This window comes from Melanotaenia boesemani, chromosome 19 (genome assembly GCF_017639745.1).
Source record: "Melanotaenia boesemani isolate fMelBoe1 chromosome 19, fMelBoe1.pri, whole genome shotgun sequence".
NCBI lineage: Eukaryota > Metazoa > Chordata > Actinopteri > Atheriniformes > Melanotaeniidae > Melanotaenia > Melanotaenia boesemani.
In genome coordinates, this window is record NC_055700.1 from 9,027,767 (window position 1) to 9,051,333 (window position 23,567).

A 23,567-nucleotide genomic window follows, 5' to 3' on the forward strand; every position below is an offset into this window, starting at 1 on the left:
TGACTTCTTTCACTCCCTCAGTAGGAGACGATAAACTGAGAAGGAAAAAATGATAAACAAAGAACTTCAATGATTTCCCTTCAATGTGAAGTAATCCATCATTTAAAGGTGTGTTCAGAAAGTGTCAGAAACAGGAAGCTCTCATTTATAAATAAAGGAAGAATAATGTAGTTCTTGTTCTTAAGTAACAAACAGTGAAAATAAATTTTACACCACCATGTCCATGTAAGTAAATCTGAAAATTGTACTATTGTGTTTGCAGTGTCAACATGTGATTTTCTCGATTTGAAGCGGTTTCATGACATCTTCATGTCGACTCCATGTCAGGAGCACTCAAATTAGTATGGAAAAAGATATTGCTGACCCACTGTTTGCTTTTAAAATTCATCAGATTAGTGAAAACACTGCAGATAAACCACCAATAAACCAAGGAAGCTGTTAAAACAGAGCTCCAGTAAAGTAAAAAAAAATCCAGTTCTGCCACTTTTTAGAGAAGCCTCACTATATATGTTCATATGTAGAGGATATCTAGGGTCTTAATGGGTATGTTTTTAACACTCTAATGTCTCTAATTTTGTTTTCACAACCCTGAAGATGTTATTTGTCAGCAGTCTTTAAGGAAATCTGAGATGTAAACCTCTTTTTTTTTTTTTTGTTTTTGTATCCGTGCATTAGTGTCTACCTAATACAGTTTCCCAGCTGGCAGACGTTTGCTGTCTGGCATTATGTCTCCACACAGCATTATCAAAAACGTTTTAAGTAGATAATGGTAGATGATTGTGGTTTTATTGGAGCCAACTCATGTTTTAAAAGGGGAAGCAAATCTAACTGCTTTGCTAGCATTCTAACTTCCACTTCTAGTGTGATGGGAATTTTCAACTTCTTAGATCCCAAATGGGTGGAACCCTGGAGCGTTTTCAAGCTGGGAACGCTGTGGCAGGTACCCATGGAGATTTATTACAAGTTATGTTCTGTTTTCTTATCTGCAGCTATCAGTCCTGTCAGTTTTAATAACATTTATGATGCAATAGCATCTGAAGCCCCAAGGTAAATCTAACAACCTTCAAAAACTCTTCCAAAAAGAGTTTTCAACATCAGCTCCTATTGACTAATGAAGTTTATGGACCAACATCTTATTATAAATTTGATCTTTGCTTTCGTATTTAAGTCACTGAAAGCTCTTTAGGTGGTCCAGCTCTTTTAGAATAAACAGAGATTTGTCACAACAGAAGCTAAACACACCCGCTCAGAACAAAACACGTCTTATAAATTCACACAATCATATTCTTTCTGATTCGCATTTTTAAAAGATGCTTTTATATAAAACTAATTTGTGTGCTACAGATTTGTTGGTGCTGAACAGGATTCCTTCATCCATCTATTTTCTGTGCTGACTTGATCAGACTCAGCAAGATCAACATGAACAAAAAGTCTGACTGACTTCTCTGGTATGTCTTTCATAATACCACTATGGGTGTATTAGCTGCAACTGTAGCATCTGCATGCAACAGCATGGTGTGTGTGCTGACACAGCAATGAGCTCCATCAGCCTACATGAACACAAACAGACGTGCGGTGATCACACATGTCCACCTAATTTCAATTTGAGTAGAGTGTGTATCAAAAAGCTCAGTTAGGGTTAAAGCTGCTGAGTGGAGCCACAGAATTTAATTAATCTCAACGCCATATGGATCTCCGCTGTATGGCAGACATGATGGAAAAATGTTATTATTATAAGATGATTCGAAGCTTTTTGATTCCACCTGTGAAAACACCTAACACACATAGTTATAAATGGGCATTGGTGGGAAATATTTGCTGATTATGCTGTGATTTGAAGCAACCAACTAAATAATTGCTTTAGTCAAACATTTATTATTAATGTTCACAGGACAAACAACAGCAAAATGGTTCTCTGATTTTGATCATAATGTGCAGTAAGTGCAGCAACTTCATCCACATCTCCAGACATTAGTGTAACTGAGACATGCACTAAGCAAATGATCATACACAGAGCATAAGTGAACTAAATTTACCCAGCTGAACTCATGTAATTGTATAGCATGCCATGTAGCAAACACCATCTATATTTTTCTGCTTTCCCAAACCCAAAATCTACATAGACATTGCAACCATCACTAAAAAATGCTGTCAAACAATTAAAAAAAAAACATGTTGGTGTCTGTGATGTATCACCCTGTCGAAATATATAGCTGTTGTTTGGAGAGCGGGTGTAGGAAGGGGATGAAAGATGGAAATATGGAGGTGGAAGTGAGGTTCTATTATGAACAGTTCTTGAACACAAATAGTAAAACTATACTGTGTAATCTATCATTGCCAGTAAGGGCATTCATTTGTTTTTATACATCTCATTTTCTAATGTTAAAACCTTAAAATATCTAATTTTAGTAGTAAAAACAAAAAAAAAATATGGTTGCTATAGACATGCAAATGGAAACTGACATTCAGTACCTGATCTGCTGGACACTTTGTTGTCGTTTCAGCTTATCATAAATCATGAATGCATGATTATTTATGTAGCTGTTTTCTAAGCAGCAACACCTACTGTTTACAATGGAGACTGCAGTGATACCAGCATACCTTTAGTCCTGGAATAAATAGTACTTACACTGTGCAAATGCTGATGCAACAAGGACCAAAAAGCTCTATATTTAATGCCTAAAAGACAACAGAGTGAAGGAGGTGACAGACACCAAACATTCAGACAAAAATCAGCAGAAGCCATATATGAAAAATCTGCTATGTCAGCTATGTAAGAAACCCATTTCTGGCATATTTATCTGATAGCGTTGCCGACATGTTTCACTGGAAAGCAGCAGAGATTCAGAAGGACAGTGATGGAGAGATACCAGAGCTTTGCAGGGTAAAACTGGGATTCTATTATCTCTTAAGCCAGTATGGTAGCAGTTTATCACAGCTTTCAATCACAAAGAAACTGCAATCTGCAAGGAACTCCACTTTCAATGCTTAAGAGCACTTAGTCAGCTTCCACTGCCTGGACCATTCGAGATAAAAAAAACAGCTACAAAGAGTAAGCAAGCAGGCTCGATGACAGATCATGTCAGCTTGTGTTTAATTTATCAGGTTTTACAGAAACTAAAAGTTATGCTTTATCCTACATTAAATTGAAACAGCCAGAAAGTCATTTAAAGGAATGTCAGAATGGTGAGCTGATTAGTTGATGGAAAATTAATCAAAAGTTGAAAAGTTCTTCTCATTAGATTCACTTTCTAAATTGTGAAAATAGATTAATTCTCCATGTTTTATGTCATATGTTTCTTTTAGGCTATTTATACTTGTAAAAATACACCATATGGACTACATGTGCTACCAGTTAATCAAAAAAAGCAAAGTGAGAATTTGATCCATGTATGGCTGGACCACCACTGGTCTCTGTGTGAACATATGGGCAGTTGGATATTTTGAGAAAACCAGGTACTTTCTGTTTTTCTTTTTACCTTAGAGAAAAAACACAAGTTTGTAATAGAAATTGCCTATTTTTCAAACCCCATTTCTATACAGCAGACTGCATATGAATTCAATCCACAGCTTCAGAAATAAATTGCTGTATCTTATTTTTATATTAGTATCTACTACAAATAATTAAATTCCTACCCAAGCCTATCTCATTCCGCTTTTTGAGGAAAACAAAGCAGCAGTCTGGCAGAGGGTGAAAACGATTTGGGACTAAAAGGGCTGACTGTTAACTCTACTACAAAACCATAGGCTGACATCAAGTGACCTTCAAACACAGTGGCAAACTTAAACTGAGATGAAGTACACAACTTGTCGAAAACAGGCTCCTGAAGTTATGAGGGGCAAGAATAAAATCTCCATTGTTGTGAAGCAAAGAAGTCAAGTTGAAGTATGAAAAGGACAACATATTGTAGAAGGCTGGAGCAAGGTCATGACGATCCTGACATGAACACCTCAATCTCCTGCTGAAATCTTCTGGAATGACATCAACAGGAAGATGGATGGTTGCAAAGCATCAGGCAAAGCTAATGTGTTTGATTTTTATGCAGAAAGAGTGGTATAAAGTTATCTAACAGCAATGTGAAAACTGGAAGCTTATGAGTTATTCCACACTGTGATTTCTGAAGGTTCTTTGTTAAAAACATTTTTTTATTTAAAAGCAAATAGGGAATTTGTTATATTTGACTATATCATGTTCTACAAATCGTTCTCTTAATTTGACAAATGTTAATGTGGAAATTAAGATAAATAAAAACAAGATTTATGTGGTACAAGTATTATCATTATTCATTAAAGATCCACTTCATGAAAGAATAGGTCTAACTTTGAATATACTAAATTTGGCATTGTTGGTACCCCAAATTCAAAATTCAATAATCAGTCGGAACAAGAGCAAATCCTTATTCTATGCTGGAAGTTTCTGGGTACCAAGTTCAGAAATCAAAAACTGACACTGCATCACTTTTTGTCAGGTAACAGTTAAAAACCTAACAAACAACATCTTGTACAAAAATGCTATTTGCTCTTCCCACTCTACAATGTTTGCTTGTCACTGTTTTGTTAAACAACAGACTCCTAATCTGAGTTTGGGTCTGCCTGAAGTTCAAAGACATTGAGCTATATCTGATGTTTCCCACGAAACTGAATCCATGGTGCCAGGGTGGGCCAGGGTGCAAATTTATGCTCTTAGTTCAGTTAGGTGAGGAATTCTGAAAAATAAAATCATGACCAAACCAAACCGTTGATTGGTTCGGTTTGCTTTCACACTGCACTTTTTAGTCAAGTGGACCAAACCGCCTGAACAATGTCACGCGGTTACAACAACAGCTTGCAAGGAGCAGTATTCCATGAAAAGATTTCTGAACAAGATAAAAGAAGAAGAATAATCATGCTTTTTGACTGGCTGATTCTTGTTTTCACATGAATCTGTCCACTATGAGCAGAAGATGACTCTATACTCATCTCCAACGAGTTGCATTACAGCGCATCCTATATCACTTTCTCTCTTCGGTTTACTGGATGGTCTGTTTGCTTTCACAATGCAAGCAAACCACACTAGGGTTTACTTGAAAGTGAATCGAGACCTCTGGTTTTTCAAAAGGACCAGAGTTCACTTCTTTGTGCTATTGCAGAGTGCCAGTCAATGTTCACACTACTCAAAACAAACCATACTATCCATGGACCAGGGTTCCATTATAAACGTGCCCACTGTCTAAATGATAGCTTATATAAGAGCCCTGTCAATACTAGATGTATTTTGGGGATTGGTGTAGCTAAAGAGTGAATGAAGAGTTGAACTGTCAGTTTCTGCTTATTGCCTCACAATGGTTAAAGGGTTAACAAACCTGCAAACCCTGCAAGAAAGTGCCACCCGTCATGATTTTGTGTGAATCCAGCCAAAAGGAAGCTTCTTTGTTTTATCTTTTGTACATTGCAGCTCTGGCAAAGACAATACAGAGTCCTCACTTTTACTTTTTCATGTATCAACTGGATAATTCATCCAGTCCGAAAAGGCCTTTAGAGAATTTCACAAGTTTAGATAATTATGAACATGAACCTTTTGAAAAGGCAGCAGCCATTAAAAAGACACCAATACTCACATGGCTGACCAGTCATGGCATTCCATAACTCAACAAACAGTTTCCAGTTTTAATGGACTTAGGCCAATAAATCATCAAACAAGTCAGCCAGATGTACAAAAGCTGTGATCTACAGTCACAGCACTGTGTATTAGTCCAGATTACTGCTGACCTCCCATGTCAGTGTAATACATCTATACTTATTATCCACACTGATCCTTGTCTGGTTGTCTACTCTGGCTCACTCATCTTCCCCTCAAATGCTTCTGCTGCCTTAGGAATGCCATTCCAGCAGTCAGACCAGAACTCCCGCTCAATGTTTGCGGTAATCCCTCTTCCCCGGCTGTTCAGAGCCTACTTCCTTCCCCACAGCTGCTGGCCGACCCGGCTTGTGCTAATAATAGGACAACAATACCCACCCCACACCCGGACACACAGCACCACCCTATCACTTAAAAAAACACAAACCTTCAACATCTAAAAATCTTGTGGTTTGGATCTGGATATTTTCAAGTGTTTCACTAGTTTAACACATGTTCACTTTACCAGCAACATAGTTTTATAAAACAAGAAGAAGCTAAACGAACACAAATGTTTTAAGTCATTAGATTAAGTAACAGCTTCAAGAGAGCAACTTTCTAAGCTGTTGACATTCAGCCTTTCTGTGTGTGGGTAATAGACAGCAGCATGTAAACACATGTTGGTGGTGGAATGATGATGAGGCTGCACACTCATGTTAGCTACTATCTACAAAGACACTATAATCAAGCAGGAGTTGATAAATGAAGACTACACATTGCTAAAGCAGTTAAAGACTACCTTACGCCTTTGCCATACTGTAGGAATGAGACTCATTCTACCACACACACAAACACACACACACACACACACATACACACACAAAGACACAAAGAGTAAATATTGCATTTATATTGCCTGATTCTGTCAGCAAGTAAGATCTAACCTGCATATACAAGTAAAAGAGGTGTTTATCATAGGAAAAGGATTTCTCTTCTTTCATTTTCTGTTGTTCCACTTGTAGAATCACATGTTACTTTGTGTTTTTGAGTCAGCCTCTTTTTCTCTTCTTTCTTTAAAGTGTGCTGCATTTACCTTTATTTGTGACTTTCTCTGACGGAGCAGTATGATAATGCTCTTTCCCCGGCATGTGAAAAGCTTCTCTCCACACCTCCTCATTCCCTAGATCCCCCTTCGCCATTCCACGAAAAAGCAGTCCAAGAGAAAACCTCACAAATGTTGTAACTCAAACCGTCTTCCTTACAGAGTTGTTGGCCAGTGAATAGAGTGGAAAAGAAGAAGAAGAAAAAAAATATACAAAAAACCAAGGAAGAGTGGAGCTAATGCTCACCTCAGACAAGATCTCACCACCGCTGGGAAAGCAGAAGGAAAATCATCTTCAATCCAAACAGAAAACCAAGAGCAACAAGTAGTAACTCCAAAGTATTCCCCCTCCCCTCTCTCACACTCCTGCTTCCTCACTGTTCTCTTGCTTTGCTCTCATTCAGGCTGCAGTGGACTGGATAAGTGTGCTTGTGGAGTGTGTGTGTGTGTGTATATGGTCTTGTGGACTCCTGCAGGGGTATTGACTCTTAGAAGGGTTCAGATCCTCCCCCTTCTCAGAATCACAGAGGGAGAGAGAAAAAAAAAGTTCACCCACACACACAAATAAGAGAGTGCAGTCTTTGTCTTCTGCCGCTTTCTCTCGCTTACTTGCTTTGGGTCTTCAAATGTCTGCAACTCTCTAGTCTACACCCTCCCTCTCTAATAGGAGAAAGCGACTGAAAGATGTGTGCATGCACTGGGAATGCTGTCGTGCATCAGCGGCTGGGTGTGGGAGAAGGAGGAGAAGGTGGAGCTTGCGACTCAGAGCTGAATTCCTATACCTCGCACCCAGCCAATCAAAGACCTTGCTGCGGCTGACCGAAAACCGCGGGGCCAAGCCGGGCCTCTCCACCAAACTCCAGCTTTAAAGCATTAGCTGAACTTTTGCTGGGCATGTTGGATTCCTCCCTACAGAGGTGATGTGGATGACATTACTCTGAGCTACTTCATCTTTGATAATTGTTTGTTGTTGACATTTAGCACTCCTAAAGTAAAATGGCAAAACTAAACATTTATGAATCTTCATTAATATTGCATTTCTCTTTTAGTAGATTTAAAGTATAAAAGCAAAACTAAACTATAAATAATTGAAAACAGGTTGCAAATTTTCCATTGCATACAAGAAGCTGTATTTTAATGAAAAACTTAAGTTATAATACAAAACTATCCAGGTAATTTGTCAAGGGAAGTAGGAAACGCATGTGTTGAGATGTTTGCTTATCTTTTCCCACGCCCCTGCCAAAGAACAGCCCTCTCATGTTTCTGCTCTTGTCAGACATTTGTCAAGCAAGGTATTTGTCCACAGTAGTGACAGCAGGTTTCCCCCTCCTCCTGCTATCCATGCTAGTTTTCTTACTATTTCCTTCTCCTCTCACCACATCCAGCTACACTAACACTTTATGATGATCTCTGTGCAAATTGTGTGTCTCTCAAAATTTGACTTAATGCACTTAACTGATCAGTTATTGCTCCCTTAAGAGAAGAAACTAGGCCAATTTCTTCTCACAAATGGCCAATCCTCCTGGTTATATCATTGCATCCCCATCCATGTTTATGCAAATGAGTTGCCAAAAAAAAAAGAAAAAGAAAAAAAGCTTAGCAATGTTATGTTACTTCAAGCCAAAATCCCACTATGTAACATCCTAATTTTTCCTAGCCAAGAGAGCCTGGCATCATGACTGCTTCATCACACAGAGATGCTTTGGGAAGAACATTTGGACATTTCAAAGACTTTATTTTAAACTAAATTAGGGGATTAGGGATTTCCAATCTGATCTCAAGCTGGGATCCAGATCCAATGTACACTATAATATCAGTAAATTCACTAAACCATTAATATTGCCTAACTCTAACTAAACTGTGTTTTGTGTGTGTGTGTTTTTTGTTTAAAACAAAAATTACACAATAAAAAAATTGTTTTACCCAAGACTTAAAAGAGTGTGGGGTCATCCAAATGCCATTTTTATCACAGGCGCTACAGCCTTGAGTTTTTTTTTTTTCTGCTTCATGTAAAAATGTAAACATATACAACAGTTGTTTCACAGCTACTGCAGCGTTTAGCCAGCCAGCACTCCAGTAATAAGTCTAGAAAAATAACAGAGGCCCTGTGTGAGTTTTCACAGCGAGCGTGTTTCCTAAGCAAGGGGCTTAGTCATTTTCAACATCCAGTAAACTAAACACGCCCAGTCACTATTTTGTATTTCTAGTATTTCTTACACACCTAATCTCCTGCAGTGAATTCATGTGCGAAAAAGCCAACTGTAGAGAAATCTGGGTTTAATTCTTTGATGATCTTTTTTATTCTTAATGGTAATAAATAAATAAATAGAATAATATGCAATATGCACTCTGTCTTGTGAACAGGTCAGCTAGGTTGATTCTAATGCAGCCCAAAGTCTATGGTATTAATTTAGAAACTTCAGAACATATTTTAACCCATTCTTACTAATGGTAGTCACATGACTCAAGACTTCTTTCAGCCTGTATGTTTCAAGCTACATGTTCACAAAGGTAATCACTTTACATTACAAATAAGACATTAGCATGGTAGCTAAAGCTAGCTCAATGAGATCATAGTGTGCATTTGCGTCAAAACGATCCTAATGTTGTTTATTCTCAGTTTCAAGCAGGGCTTATTGTCAGGCAGCAGAATTGTCAAGGATTAATGTTACAGACGAACAAAGCTTCTCATTTTGATCATAAGAAAAATGTGGTTAGCGTCCAGAGCAAGCTAGCTAATGTGATGCAATCATGTTCATCAATTAACGTTTCTATGAGTCACATGGATACCATGGATCTTGTGTATCTTAAGGCTTCTGTAGGTGTTTAAAATACATTGGAAAAAATGCTAGCCTGCCTGTCTTATCTGTATTCTTTAGTATAAAGCATCATACAAAGAGACAGCCCTATAGTTTGAGCACAAAAGCCTTTAAGTTGCATGACATGGCTGACATCCACCTTAGTCTAAACACCTGTCAGCTGTTTGTTTTGTCATTTAAAACAAATACCTTTAAGTTTAACAAATGTTGGCCTAGCAAAAGAGTGTTCTATTAGAAATTTGGCTAAGGAATAATAAAATAATAAAAATACTGATACTGAAAAGAAATGAGAGGTGAAAGTAAAATGAAAAAACACAGAAACCTAAATTTAACACAATGAGTGAGTACTTTGGTATGCGAGCTATAGAGTTACAAATGGACAAAAAGTGAAGCACTCCACACCTCTTCTTTTATCCTCCTCCATGTTTGTGTCCCTTTCCATCTCTCTAATCCCTCATCCACTGTCCCTCTGTTAATTTTCCTCAATTGTATTGTGAGTTTTTGTGTCTAGGAATGTGTGAAAATGTGAAGGAAAAAATAGTAACAATCAAGTTTTAACTACTGTGTTTGTTTGCTCTAAGCATTTTTCTTTTCTCTCTTTTTAAACTGGCTTTTGGAAGACCGGATCTCTGGAAAAGAATTTGCAACAAGGACAAAGTTTTTCAAAAAGATCTACAAAAACGTAGATGTTTTGTTGAGAGAGACTTAAGTGAAAAAAAAACAGCAAGAGTGGAGAAAAGACAGAATAGAAAGACAAGATAGAGAAAAAAGCAGCTTTCCAACACAAGTAGACAACAAAGAGAGGCAGACTTACAAAAACATGACACAGCAGTTTGTTAAATGTGTACACAATATGATCTGACTTTGTAAATTACTCCCATTCCCTGCTATTGAGTGCCTGTGTATCAAAGAAAATTTAAAATGTCTGTGCTGAGGTCCAACTTAATGCATAAACACAATGAGACAGAAAAAAATATCACATAAAACTGTTGGCTTACATCTGCTCCAATCACAGCGTCTGACTTACAATTTCTCTCATTTCCTTTAGTCATTAAAAGCAGAGAAAAGAGAGCTAGTATTTCCACCAGAGGAAGTGTTGGACATGCGACGGTCAGGAATGCCAACATCTGCCATTTTAGAGACAAAGGCACTTGTGTGTGGTATGCAGGGTCAAGCTGCTATCATGCTGTCCATGCCAGCAAGTGCTTTTTGTGGAGGGATTCCTAGGGGAATTCAACAAAAAGAAAAAAGTACTAAAACTGGGGCATCCATGTGGACTAGCGGTCAAACATGCCAAGGTCCCAGTTTCATCAGGACCATCATCACATTTCATCCCTGACTCTTTCTCCTTATGCTCTGACTTTCTAAAATCACACCCCCCTCAACCACATTTTCCAGATGAACATGTCAGATGAGCTCTGTGACAGTTTCAGCAGAGCACCAAAGTTCCCACTACCCACAAATTCCACCATGCAGTTGTTATTTACTCCTCCTTATCAGCCATTGTTTACTCTGATCACATGCAACACAGTTATACTGGGAGGATTAGCTCTTCTACTGGAATCCTCTATGTTACTAAACTTCATTACCTTTAGTTTTATATACATATATTTTATTGTTATTATTTATTTAATTTAGACTGAAATAGATCGAATGTGCATAAATCAAACTTTTCCTCTTAAAGCTTTTGAAGCTTTATATTTCCCTCAATTAAGTGGTAAGTGGACAACCCACCTCTGCTGGTTTAATTTGCTTTTTTCTGTGTTTTGTGTTGCAGATGCTTGGTAGGCAGAGCTGGGTCATGTATAGAAACACCTGGACCCAGTGCTCCCTGTATAAAAGCACAAAGCACTCAGTTTTTTTTCTGACTGGATCGTTTATAGCGGGAATCTCTGTTCCCTCTTTATGCCACACATCAAAACACAGTCTTTGTACCTATTGTACACAACACTTCATTCATTACTACATGCAAAAACTACACATTAGCTGGTACAGTCTATTTAAAAAACATTAAAAAGATTTTACTGAATTTTATTTTTAAATTAAATTATAAATCTGTGTTTTCATGTTTAACTTATTGTGTTGTCTTTGACATGGTTTTTTTAAATAGCCACTGGTGAGACTCAAAACATCTTGGTCATTTCAGAAATGTCCTTTTTCTGGTTTGCTGAGTTCTGCTAAATCTCTACAGGACAGAAACAAAGCGAAGACTAAAATATAATCTACTATATGTGGTTTACATGTTAGCTGTTGGGTTCAGCTGAATTCTGTTTACCCTGTTAGCAGGGCTTATTTCAGCTTTTTACAATCTGCCAGTCTCTTTTCTCAGCATCTCAAAAAAGATGCTGCCTATTTTCTTGTGATTTAAAATTTTTTTAACAATTCATCTTCGGCTGGGTGGTTGATAGCAGATGTTTCTGTGGTTTGACAAATTCAGAACATATTTCTTACTGCTTTAGCCTCTCTTTAAGAGTTTCAGTGGATTGGATATGAACTGAAAGATATGAATATGAATTGAGATAGTCAAAAATGTAGAAGACAGTATATTTTTTCTTTCTCTTTAAAAATCAGTGGCATAAAGTTTTATGTTGCTCCTCCTAAGGTTCATTTTTAGGCTCAAATACCACTTAAATAAGCACTTTGGTGGATTAGGAGCCACACAAACACTGAAGAAGGATAAAACAAATAACTTATTAAAATCTCTTTACTTTTTTTTTCTTATTATAATTTGATTGGATGAAGAAAGGCTTAAGCCTTCCAGTATGCTCAGTTTCCAAAGTCCATATTATCCATCTTGCCTCAGCTCATTACTTAATCCTGCTTTCCCTTTCTGCTCAGTGCTGGACCGGCACATGTACAGAACATTCACAGAGACACAAAAATCACATTCCCAACTTAAATCTGTTATGAGCATGTAACAAGCTCATGGCTGTGTTTGTCTCAGTATTTGTCTCATCCACTCACATCAACTAAAGACACACATCACACACCATCAGTAAATCTGTGTATGCACAAACACACAAATGCAAACGTAAGCACTGTTGCTCACAAACCATGGTAATCTGCTTAGTCTATATTTGTATATGTGTATTCCAGTTTCCAAATCCATCCAGTCTTGTAGATTCTTTGTTTTTTACATACTAACCCTCCTCTCCACAGCAGAACTCGTTGACTGACAGTCTCCCATCAGGGAGGCTTTTTGACAAATGGAGCCAAATGGAGATTTGCCACTGTTGCTGCTGGCCACAAGTCAGCTCCCTGACATTTTCGCTTAGCTCTGCCTTTACAGTGTCATTTATATCCATCAGACTAGTTTTAAGGGTTTAATAAACTTTTCATGTTTCATGTCCTACATGTGCCTCCCAGCAGCTGATCTTGTAGCTACTTGTACTCTATAAGGGCGACTCTTTGCATGTACAAATGCATTTCCACAAACTTATAGTATATATGCAGTGATGTTTTGATGATTAGGGATGGCATATTTCTTAGACGAACACACATGTCAGGTTTATAATCTCTCTTATCAATAGTAGATATTTTTTGTCACCCCCGTTGGACAAAAGGCTGCTTTGTTCACTACAGTGGCTTCCAAAAGTTTGGTCAATAATTACTGTGCACTGGTTTAAGGAAAAAAGAATAAAAATGAAAATTTGTTTGTTTACAGGATATACTAGCCATTTGCAATATAAATTGTGTAATCACCTTGCAACTTAGTATGAACTTACATCCTATTTGTAGGTTGAAAGTTACCTTTGTGGTGCTTTCAAGGGTTATTTTGTTTACAGCAGATGCTCTCTCTTCCCACTGGTTTGGTGTTTATTGTCACAATGCTTTTACCAATGACTAATCTGAGTGGTAACTTGTGTTGCGTTTGATCTAAAGACCATATGTACCAGTTGTGATGCTAACAGCTCTAAAAATGAGACATGAAGACATTACTAAAATCACTGAGATTTAAGCTAAAGAGTGACTTAAAATGAGCTTGATCACAGCAATCCAAACCACGGACTCTGAAAGCTTTTCTTATCTTCAACCTGCCCAAGTTTCATGACAATCAGGAAAGTTTTTTTTCCTTCTTCTTGTGTTTATTTTATTTTATTTGTGTAATCCTGCTCACAGACATAGGAACATTTACACTTACTTGATGGAAATATTGAAAAAGATAAGGACAGAGTGCAACTTAGAGGAAGAAACCAGCTGGAACTCTTGTGAGTTTTATGCATCAGCTGCTTGTTTTAGGGTGTTTCTGCAACATAAAAAATGTCTTTTTGTGAAAAATTAAAAAAATATATATCACTATAACTATTTTGGAAACAAACATGTGTGGCATTGTTTTTCTCTGAATGTTTCCTTGATCATCTGTAATTTAGACAAAAACAACAACAACAAAAACAGATCTAAATTTACTTTCTCTAAATGCAAAATATTTTTTTGAGCCACCAGTGATGGGCTGTTTGTTTACTCTGCTCAATAAAAGCAGAGACAATTGTGCAAAAAAAAAAAAAAAAAAACAAAGAAGAGAGAGATTTCTGTTCCTGCTTTAAGCTTCTCAAGGAACCTCAATTCCTGGGACAAGTTCCTCCAGATGGAAATTAAATATTTCCATCATACTGATTTCCTTCTGTTACAGGAAACATGTCAGAAAGAAGTGCTCAGTAACACACATATCCATCAACACAAACCTGTCCCTGACCCCTTTGAAGGACCATCTGCCCAACTAAAACCCAAATATTGAAAACTGATGTAAATTTAAGCTTCTGTCTCTCATATCATATTTTATTTCCAGTCCCCCCCCCCCATTTTTTTTGCTTTTGATGGAGTACTCTCATTATCCAAATAGCATACACTTTCCCTTTTTGAAGCTGCCAGCCTGCAATTGTGTGTGATGATTTCTCCGTCTATATTCAGAAACATGTGCAGCTTTCCCAACAGACATAGTCAAATATAAGCAGGGAGGCAAATCCCATCAGTGGCAGACAAGTGAGATGCATTTGAATGGGGGTGTTTTAGAAAGCCAAGTCTGAATGCAATCAACTGGCAGTAGAAACAATCTGAATGAGAAACATAGCAAGTCTTCAATTTTCTCTGATAAAAATGTGGTTAAGTACCAGTAAGAGGAAAAAAGCTTGTTTACTGAAATAAAATGTGTGCACATAAACATAGTGTGTTGTTCCCATTTCAAGTTCAGGTTATAAAACACGACATAGATTATTATTTTAAACTTTTCCTGACATCCTGTGATAGTCCAGCTAATCTAATTCTACTTGGATTTGCCAGGTTTTTATGTCACTTATTTATGTATGTTTGTTCTTTTATAAATGGTACAACAGCATGGTGTTCTGTACAGAATCTGCTGCAAATGATATCATCAGACAGTCACCTTGAAATCAGGAGGATTTAATATCCAGCTATGAGTTTTGCTCTATGACAGCCCGTTTTTTTCCCCAAAACCAGGGTCCAATGGGGAGGTACTTGAGAACAGATGGCCGAACTGTGCCAACATGACCAGTTTGGAGACCTTGCCTGAACTGTCTGTACTAAAATCTTTCTCATTATGTTCTGCTTCACTTTATCAGAGTGGGCCTTTGCAGAGATAATGTTCAAATATTGTACTATGATTTAAAAAAAAAAAAAAAAGATTTAGAGCTTCAGCTATATAATTTAATTTGTTTTTAATTACTTTTACCTTTAGGCAAGCCAGACACTTTTTGTACTATGTGTCATCTTCATTTATGCTTTACCATTTATGCTTGCAAAAATAAACTCATTTTATTATATGTTTGCAGACTGGTGACCTGTCCAGGGTCTTCCCTGCTTCTTGCCTGGTAGCTGCTGGGGTAGGCTCCAACCCACCTGTCACCCTGTAATTAAATAAGGAGGTGTAGAAACAGGATGGGTGGATTATACATATGAAATTTCCAAACAGAGGCCTAATAAATGGGTGCATTCTATGTTACCTAGTAAACTGAAATATAATAAGATGCAAACTTATTCCACGTACAATTGGAAATGTATTTTTAAGTCTGACTAGCTGACCAGACAATGCTTTATTATGAAACTGATTTGCTATTTGATTTACTTTTTGATGATAAACATGCCTAGTTTCTTATAATAGTCCAAAGTATTGCAAACACTGAGTTAAAAGTAATAACCTTAAACCGAAGTCTCTGTTTTAACCAGGAGGTGTGTACATGTACACAACTCAGAGTCCTTGACACACATAACTGTTTATAGTTGGAAACAGACTAAACATTACATTTCCATCATTCTCTAAACTTTAAAATGCTCATCTGCCCTGGCTGCAACCTCATAGACTGAGGAGCGTCACTTTAATTACAATCAATTGATCACTAGGTCTGGTGCGACACTAAATAATAACTTCTAAATTGATAGACCAGGTCCAAGTTTTACACATATTGTACCAGCCAGCTGAAGCCTGGCAACATAGTAGCACATGACAACACAAGCAAGCAAATCCTTCATCAAAAGCTGAACATTGTTCATGGAAAAACCCCACAGCACTCTCACCCATAAGATCAGCCTCATCTGGATAGTATCTGGGAATTTTAGAAGTGTGGTGACAAAACCTAATTGGCTTAAAAAGGGAAAATAAAAGAAAAGCCCCTTGTTTTCTATAAAAGCGCTTCAAGGAATCTCAGCTGGCTTAATCCCCATTTTGAAAAAAAAAAAAAAAAAAAGTTCTGACACAAGTTAAAATACACAGTAAAAATATGCCTTTGTTTCCTCCTCTGGTACTCCAGCAGTCAACTTTTCTCATCTAGGACAAAAACATGCAGACCTATTTACATGTCAATGAGGTCCATGGAAAAGTACTTCTCCCTCCATGTTCTTTTTTTTGCTTGTTTTCCCCTCTGAAACCTCTTTTTTATGTGTGCTACAGTATATGAAATAACTTTGATGCCAAACAAAGAGATGACTGCTTGTAAGGAAACTTATCAGGCTTATTAGGTCTCATGATTAAAGATGCTCCCAGTCAATCATACAGACTTGTATGAAGTCTGGTTAGGATTTATTTTTATGAATCAGCTATTATGCCCTACGATAATATGAAAAAAAAAAAATCTTTATCCACAATTCTGGTTCCAGGAAAATGCCAAATTATGAGTCCCATAGCTCTGCAAACCCTTTGCAATGCTCACTTTTAATGGGATATTATAGAAATGAATAAAGCGTGACCAATATCATAGGACAGTGGAACAGCTAAGAGAATTCATTGCGATGAACGACCACTCTTTTTTCAGTGCTAATTTTTTTTTCAGTTAAGTGAATAAGTAAATTATTCAGAAATGAGTAAATTACTGGCAAATTAAAAAGCTAAGCCTCCATCTTTTGTTAACACATAATGCAAAAAAATATGGAAAAAGCCATAGATGAAGCAGCTTTAGCTATACTGAGCAGATGTTTTTTCTCATAGCAATGATTGTGATATGTTTTAAAGTTAACAGTTGTTTAGTTGTGATGGACACAACCCTATTAAAAGTGTAGATCACACGTGAACATGAGTGTGTCATTTAGGTAAAATTTATGGAGCAGATCCAAACTGATATTAGCTCACAGTCTTTGTTTAGACCGCTCCAATCAGGAGACGCTACAGTGAATAATCAACCTCCATCTAATCTGCCTCCTCTTCTTCTACAACAACCAACTTCATGTCCTCTTTTACAATATTAATAAATTTCTTATGTAGGAGATGTAGCTGAAATCATTTTATGGTCTCAGGGATACTTTGTGTTACATATTCTGCTACCTAGACAACGTCTTTCACAGTGAAGGCCTTTCTTCTTTAAGCAAAACAACATCAAACCACATTCTCCGTGCATTACATCAGTATGCATGAAAAAACCTTCGAGATAAACTCGACTGCTCATGTCAAAACCTTTCACCTACCCGATATACTATCAACCAAAGAAATATTACAAAATGATGTCCAGCAGATTTTGCAGCAGGAATTCTTCATGAAGCACGATTGTGAAAATGTTTTGCTTAAATTACATTGCCTGGTGGTGATGTCATTTTTTAAATTTGTATTTAAAGAGAAAAGAGCTGCAGTTTTCTGCTTTGTGAGACAATAGATGTAGACACAGTTCACTGCTAATAACAGCCAACAGAAAACAGATCAACATCTACTTTAAATGCAAATTATAGTAAGTAATAGGTAACATGACAAAATTATGCATATATGGTAAAAATGCATTTAGAAACGCCAGTGATGTGTGTGTCTGTAAGAGTGAAAACTGATACCTGTAAGCTTGATAAAGCATGATCCTTTCATGTGACCTGCAAACTTTAGGTGCAAATGCAATCGGACAATATCAGATTTTTGCCCTTTATGCATCCACTTTTTTATTTTTATTGAATCTTTTGAAGGATTCTTCTGGGGCTTTATGCTTTGAAATTGGATGGCTGGTTCAGAGGAGTTGGTAAAAATTGCTGCATGACTTTTTTAAATTCAGGGAGCTTTCATACTGAGGTGTGAAAAAACTCCATGTTCTCACTTTTCCAAGTTGAACTGTAAGAGTAGAAGTTGCTTATCTATAAAGAGGAATTAAAAAAAAAGTTTTGTCTTAAGTTTTATTCTGCATTTTTTTCCCTCCCTTGTCTTTTTGTCTCCTTCTCTGTCATGGCAGACAGCCCAGTGCATAAAGCAATGTGGTTTAGACGCTGGCAAAAAGAAAGTATGGCCTCTTGGAAATATGCTCTTGTTGACTCATTCTCTTAACCACATTCTTCATCAACAGCAGAGCCCTTCCCGTTAGCCATGAAAACCAAAGATCTTTTCTGACCCAGTTAATATAGTTTTTTTCTGACTTTGAACTATCTGGTTTTTGCTCAAACATTTGGAGTGCTGGAAGAAAAGAGGCAGCAGAAAATGAGGAGGAAGAGAAAGAGGGAGCACTCACCGGCCAACAGTAGAGTCTAGATCCCCCTGGATTTATTTGTGTACATAACTCTTTTTCTTTCTGTCTCTCCCCCTCTCTCTCCCTTCATATCCCACTTTCATTCTTTTGTGCTGCTCTGGGTCTCTAACACAAACACCCACATACTGCGAACACTGTACAGCCTGCAAATATACAGATTCACATTACCACCAAATTATTGTGCTGCATTTGAGCAGAAATCTCACACCCACGGCCCTCACATATGCTAATTATTCTGATACAAAAAGAAGAGCCTGCTGCTTCATGAAGATCAACCCAAAAACAGTCGAACGGAGGCAGAAATAATCCATTCGACAGGCTGTTTTTAAATCTAACAGGGTCATGAAGCCAAAAAAAAAAAAAAACAACTTTTGCTTGAGTAATGGGGAAAGATTGTTAAAGTTAAACGTCTTTAGCAGGCGGTTGATTTCATCGTATTGCCATGTAACACCCCTCACCCTTTAACCCCTACCCAATGGACAAGACTGAAGTCCTATTCATGACTGACCACAGAGGCCCAAGTCAACAGCTTCAGGGCCAAATGGAGAGCCCAACCATAAAATCTAGCTAACAGTAAAAACCATTTGACCCAAATCCCTTGTTCATTTTCATGTTCTTCAACTTGTTCCATGGTATCACTTGTATAATCACTTGTTTGAATCTCGACTTACCATGCTGTGCCTCTTGATGGGTGCTGGTGTCAGGGTCCATGTTAAATTCACAGAGTGGTGAGCACCTGGATCAGCGCACCCATATCCTGACTGAGGGAAAAGATAATTCGACAGCTGAGCTGCAGCTACAACATGTACTGCTGTATATCGTCTGCTGCTGCCGTCTCTGCTCTGCTGTTGTCTCCAGTCAGAGCTGTTGGCTCTGGTCTGGCCCCTGCAGCCTGCCAGCTCAGCTCAGGCTTCTACCGCCGTGTTACATCTGTCTGATTGAGTCCCTCTCTGGAGAGCAAGGAGTGAAAGCAGAACAGAGCGCAGAAAAAGAGGGAGGAGACAGAGGGGCAGTTTCCACATGGAGAGAGACAGAAATGGGTGGAGGGGTTGTGGCTGCTGGGAGGAATGTTTCCACTTTGATTAATTTTAAACTTTTTTGTTGTTGTTTCATAAAGATATTTTAGTAAAGTTAGTGGAGGGAAAAATGCCTTAATAATCTGTGTGCTTATTTTATTCTACAGCTTAGATGTAAAAAATAAAATAAAATAAAAAAAATCTTAAAGGTACAACAAATGACTATTTTTCTTCTGAGTCATTCTTACTAGAAATATGATCAAAAGTTAAAATGAAAATGCTTTGTTTTGATTTTACTAACATTTTTAGAAATATAGACATTATTAACTATGATTAGCTGTAAAGTTTAGAATTTTTGCTGGCAAAAAAATCTACATAATGAACAGATTACCCAGTATTGGAGCAGATTTACTCTCCCTGGCAACTTAGCATGTAGTTGCAAACTTTAAATGACACTGATGGGAGTGTCCAGTTCAGTGGATGAAGTCAAAGAGCTGATTTACAAACACAAAGGTGACAAGCTCATCTCAATCAGGACCAAAGTAGTCTAACGTGGGCAATGATAATTAGTGTAGTGCTGCAAACAAGCAGGATGCTGTCATTTCCAAAAGATACATGAAAAAATGAGGTTTTGATGCTTGAACACAAGACATACTAAAAGCATGTTCACCTGTTCTGTTAACATTTTGAATTAGCTTATTTTGATAATATTGTCTCTTGGCATTACTAATGTACACAAATTTCCATATGATCTCCACCCAAAGCTTCTTTACACTCCTGCAGCCACATAAATGGCAAAAATAAATAAATGAAAAATAAATAAAAATAAAAAAATAAAATAGAAAAAGGCCCTTTTTTCCCTGCATGTCCCAAAAAGGAATAAATTATAGAGTGCAAAAATCATCTCATGGAAATGCTTTCTTTACTGATTTCTTAAACCTAACCTTTAAAGTTATTACTTTATTTTAACTTGTTCTCAGTAGCCTTTCATCTCTACTTTCAGTGACTGTTTGGTTAGGTTTAGGCATTACAGCGAACGTGGTTACAGTTAGGCTAAAGATCATCAAGTTGGTGATAAAACTACTTGTGAAATGAAACACATTATTGTGAGATTCTTACAGTGTATCACTAAACAAATAAATAAATGGATAAAGACAAAACACAAATAGAGTGATTTAGTTTTGTGACCTAATTACATTTTTAGGGCTGCAATGATGCATCATTGTCAGGATTATATTTCGCTGTTATTTTGTCATGTTCTGTTTCTGCTACTTGTGATTCAGAGATTCTACTGGGCATGGTGGTGGTGGTGCTATTTGGAGATTCTCCTCACCTGGTGGTAATGGGAGATGCCACTCACCTGCTGCTATTTGGCTTTGCCAGCCTACATAAGAGCCCGTCTGCAGTCCACTCGTTGCCAGATTGTTGCCTTACCCTAGTGGTACAACTTGTGTAGCATGCATTGATGGCAGCAAACACTTCCAGATGTGTAGAAAATGAAAGTTTATTTGAATAAGCTTTAACACAATCCTCAGTCATTTTTTTAAACCGTGAGATCTAAAAAAAAAATGGTGCTTTGAACTCTACAAAACAGAACAGGAATGTGCAACGTGAACATCTGAAAACAAAGTGCTCTCCTACCTCAAAATAATGAGTTTGCATTGTATTTTTTTCCCAAGTGTCTTATGTTTGATTGTTGGTTGGGATTTGTCATAATTTAAATCAAACCCAGTGTTACCTCAAGACACCCTGTAGGTTAACAAATGCAAAAGACTAGAAAAGCTACCATTCTCCATCACATTTACAAATTGTAGATTCTGGTTTGTTCAGGGATTGTTGAACAAACTTAACCTAACCGGCCTTTTAATGATTGGAAACTCTTACAAGGTGTACAATTAGTTTTGTGCTTCTCCAGGTAGAGATGTTTTGCTTTTACACATCTTTTCTTGATGGTGCTTTACAGTTTTATTTCTGGTAACTCTCCTCTTCTCCTGTGGGAAATGGAAATGAAGTCCAACCCCTTTTATCTATAATTTGTCTTCTTGGATGTAATTTCTTTCTCTTTTCATTCACATAAATACAAATATAACTGTCTATTGTAATGTAGACCTTCAGAAAGTCACAAAACTGTAATGAAAGAGTGATTATTGGCTTTAACCATTGGATTTTTTTTCACTAATATTCTTTGATTTAGTTTTTGTTTATGTTAAGTATTGGAAAAGTTGTTGATCTGCAAACTTTTACACTTTGGCGTTATGAATATAGCAATCTCTTCAAACATATTTCACACCTTTTTATGTATTTGAAGCTCAGATACTATGTAAAAAAGACAGTGAGTCACTCACTGACAATAAGAGAAGACACAAGTTTAAGGTTTAGAGATAAGAATCCATTGTGCTTTTATATTTTAAAGGCCTCATTTCAGGCTGATGCGCCACAGTCTTATGCATGTTGCTTTACTATTTAATGGGGATTTTATACCATCTTTTCAGTCAGCTTCATCATGAAAACACTTCAATTTAATCATCATCAAGCTTATGATAATTTATAACTTTTAATTGTTTGAGGTATTTTAATTCATCTTAGGGGCAAAACAATGAAATATTTATTGGCCTAGGGGTAAGATTGTTGCAGTGACTTGCACAAAGGTAACAAACACTCCTCTGGCTAATGGTAACTAATAGTAATCAAGTACACTAGGGAGAAGGATTACTAGCAGCACTTTAGGGCCACTAGGTGTGTAAAAAAAACACACACGCAAAAAAAAAACACATGCAACATACTCCAGTGGATTTCCACTTCCACTTAATCCTAACTAACATATAATAACCTTCAGCAAAAAAGGAATAATAGCAATGCAGTGCGCTCTGTTTCATGTGTTTTTCCCAAAAACCTTGATGTATTCAAAAGAGAAGAGCCATCAGCTCCTCACTATTCAGTCTGAAGATGAGATGAGATGAGAGAGTTCTGTGATTTGCCGTGAACTGCTTTTCATTCAAGTGCAGTTTTTATTTATCACACTGCTTATTTAAAGCATCAATCACAGAAGGACACGAGCTGGTGGGATCTATGCTTTTGAATAAGTATTAAAACAGACATTAGTGTTTGTGTGTTAACTACAGTTTGAAAACAGGTGTTCATACACACACGGAGAGAAACATGGGCGGGTTAGACATTACTATTATTACTGCTTTGATTTTAAAGGATACAATTAAGCAACCCCTCTGTTTTTTTTTTTTTTTTTTGTTTGTTTCTTGTTTTTGTCAACAAGTTTAATTTAATGAAACTTATATGCTGTATCAGCCCGTGTAACAGTCTTTAAAGTGTCTCACGTTTTATATTGCATACATTTACAATCCGTTTCAGCTTTGTGTTTCTGATTTCAGCAGCTTTGTCGTTTCGTGTGTGAGTTGTTGGGTGAGATTGCAGGGGTTGTATCACATTTTCAGCACACTGAGGCTGTCAAAATTACATTTGCATATCTATCAAATTTTAACACATTTATGGGATTATCAAAAAACTGTGAATATGAAGCTCAAATACAAATAACATTTGTTGCCTTATGTAGAGGTGCTTTTGCATTTCATGGAATTGCAGTACATGATATAATTCTTGAAAGATCATATCTACTGTATATTATAAAAAACAGCTGACTGATATGCCGTCCATTGAAATGGCAAACTGGACACGTTCAGTCTATAGTAAGACCAGCAAGTGAAGCTAAGTCTTGTATTTACCATAATACAAAGTTACTGTGTATATCTGTCTAAATGGAAAATTGTCCTCCAGACAAATCTAAAAGAAATGTCAATGCATGAGAGGATGGTGGTGATGCCAAGAAGTACTCCATCACAAATAATCCCACAACTGTTTACAAGATGAGACTTTAAGTGGCTCTATTATGCTCGTTTCAGGCTAATTTAATCTAATATGTGAGTCCACAAGGGCAGGAATCAATCCAGCATGTTTCACATACCCCTTTATTTATTTTATATTGATCCTCTCAGATCAGCCAGAAACAAGCAGAATGAAACTCTTCCGCCCTGAGCCCCGCCTCTCCATGATGCGGGCTGCCTATGATTGGTCAGCTGCTGG

At 37.1% G+C, this 23,567-nt stretch overlaps 1 protein-coding gene across 5 annotated transcripts in view; it reads right to left on the bottom strand.

The window, feature by feature from the left end:
• Positions 1–23,567, bottom strand: part of LOC121629996 (disabled homolog 2-interacting protein-like) — a 148,951-nt gene that overhangs the window by 111,526 nt on the left and 13,858 nt on the right. Inside the window, exon 1 of one of the 5 annotated variants that reach the window (XM_041970010.1) lies at positions 19,128–19,326. The exons of 3 other annotated variants lie outside the window; for them this stretch is intronic. In XM_041970010.1, the coding sequence (XP_041825944.1) occupies positions 19,128–19,167 (40 nt within the window). In that variant the 5' untranslated portion in view covers positions 19,168–19,326. Of the gene's footprint in view, positions 1–6,689; positions 7,135–19,127; positions 19,327–23,567 lie in introns of those variants that run through there. One more of the 5 variants, XM_041970009.1, reaches the window with a different exon arrangement.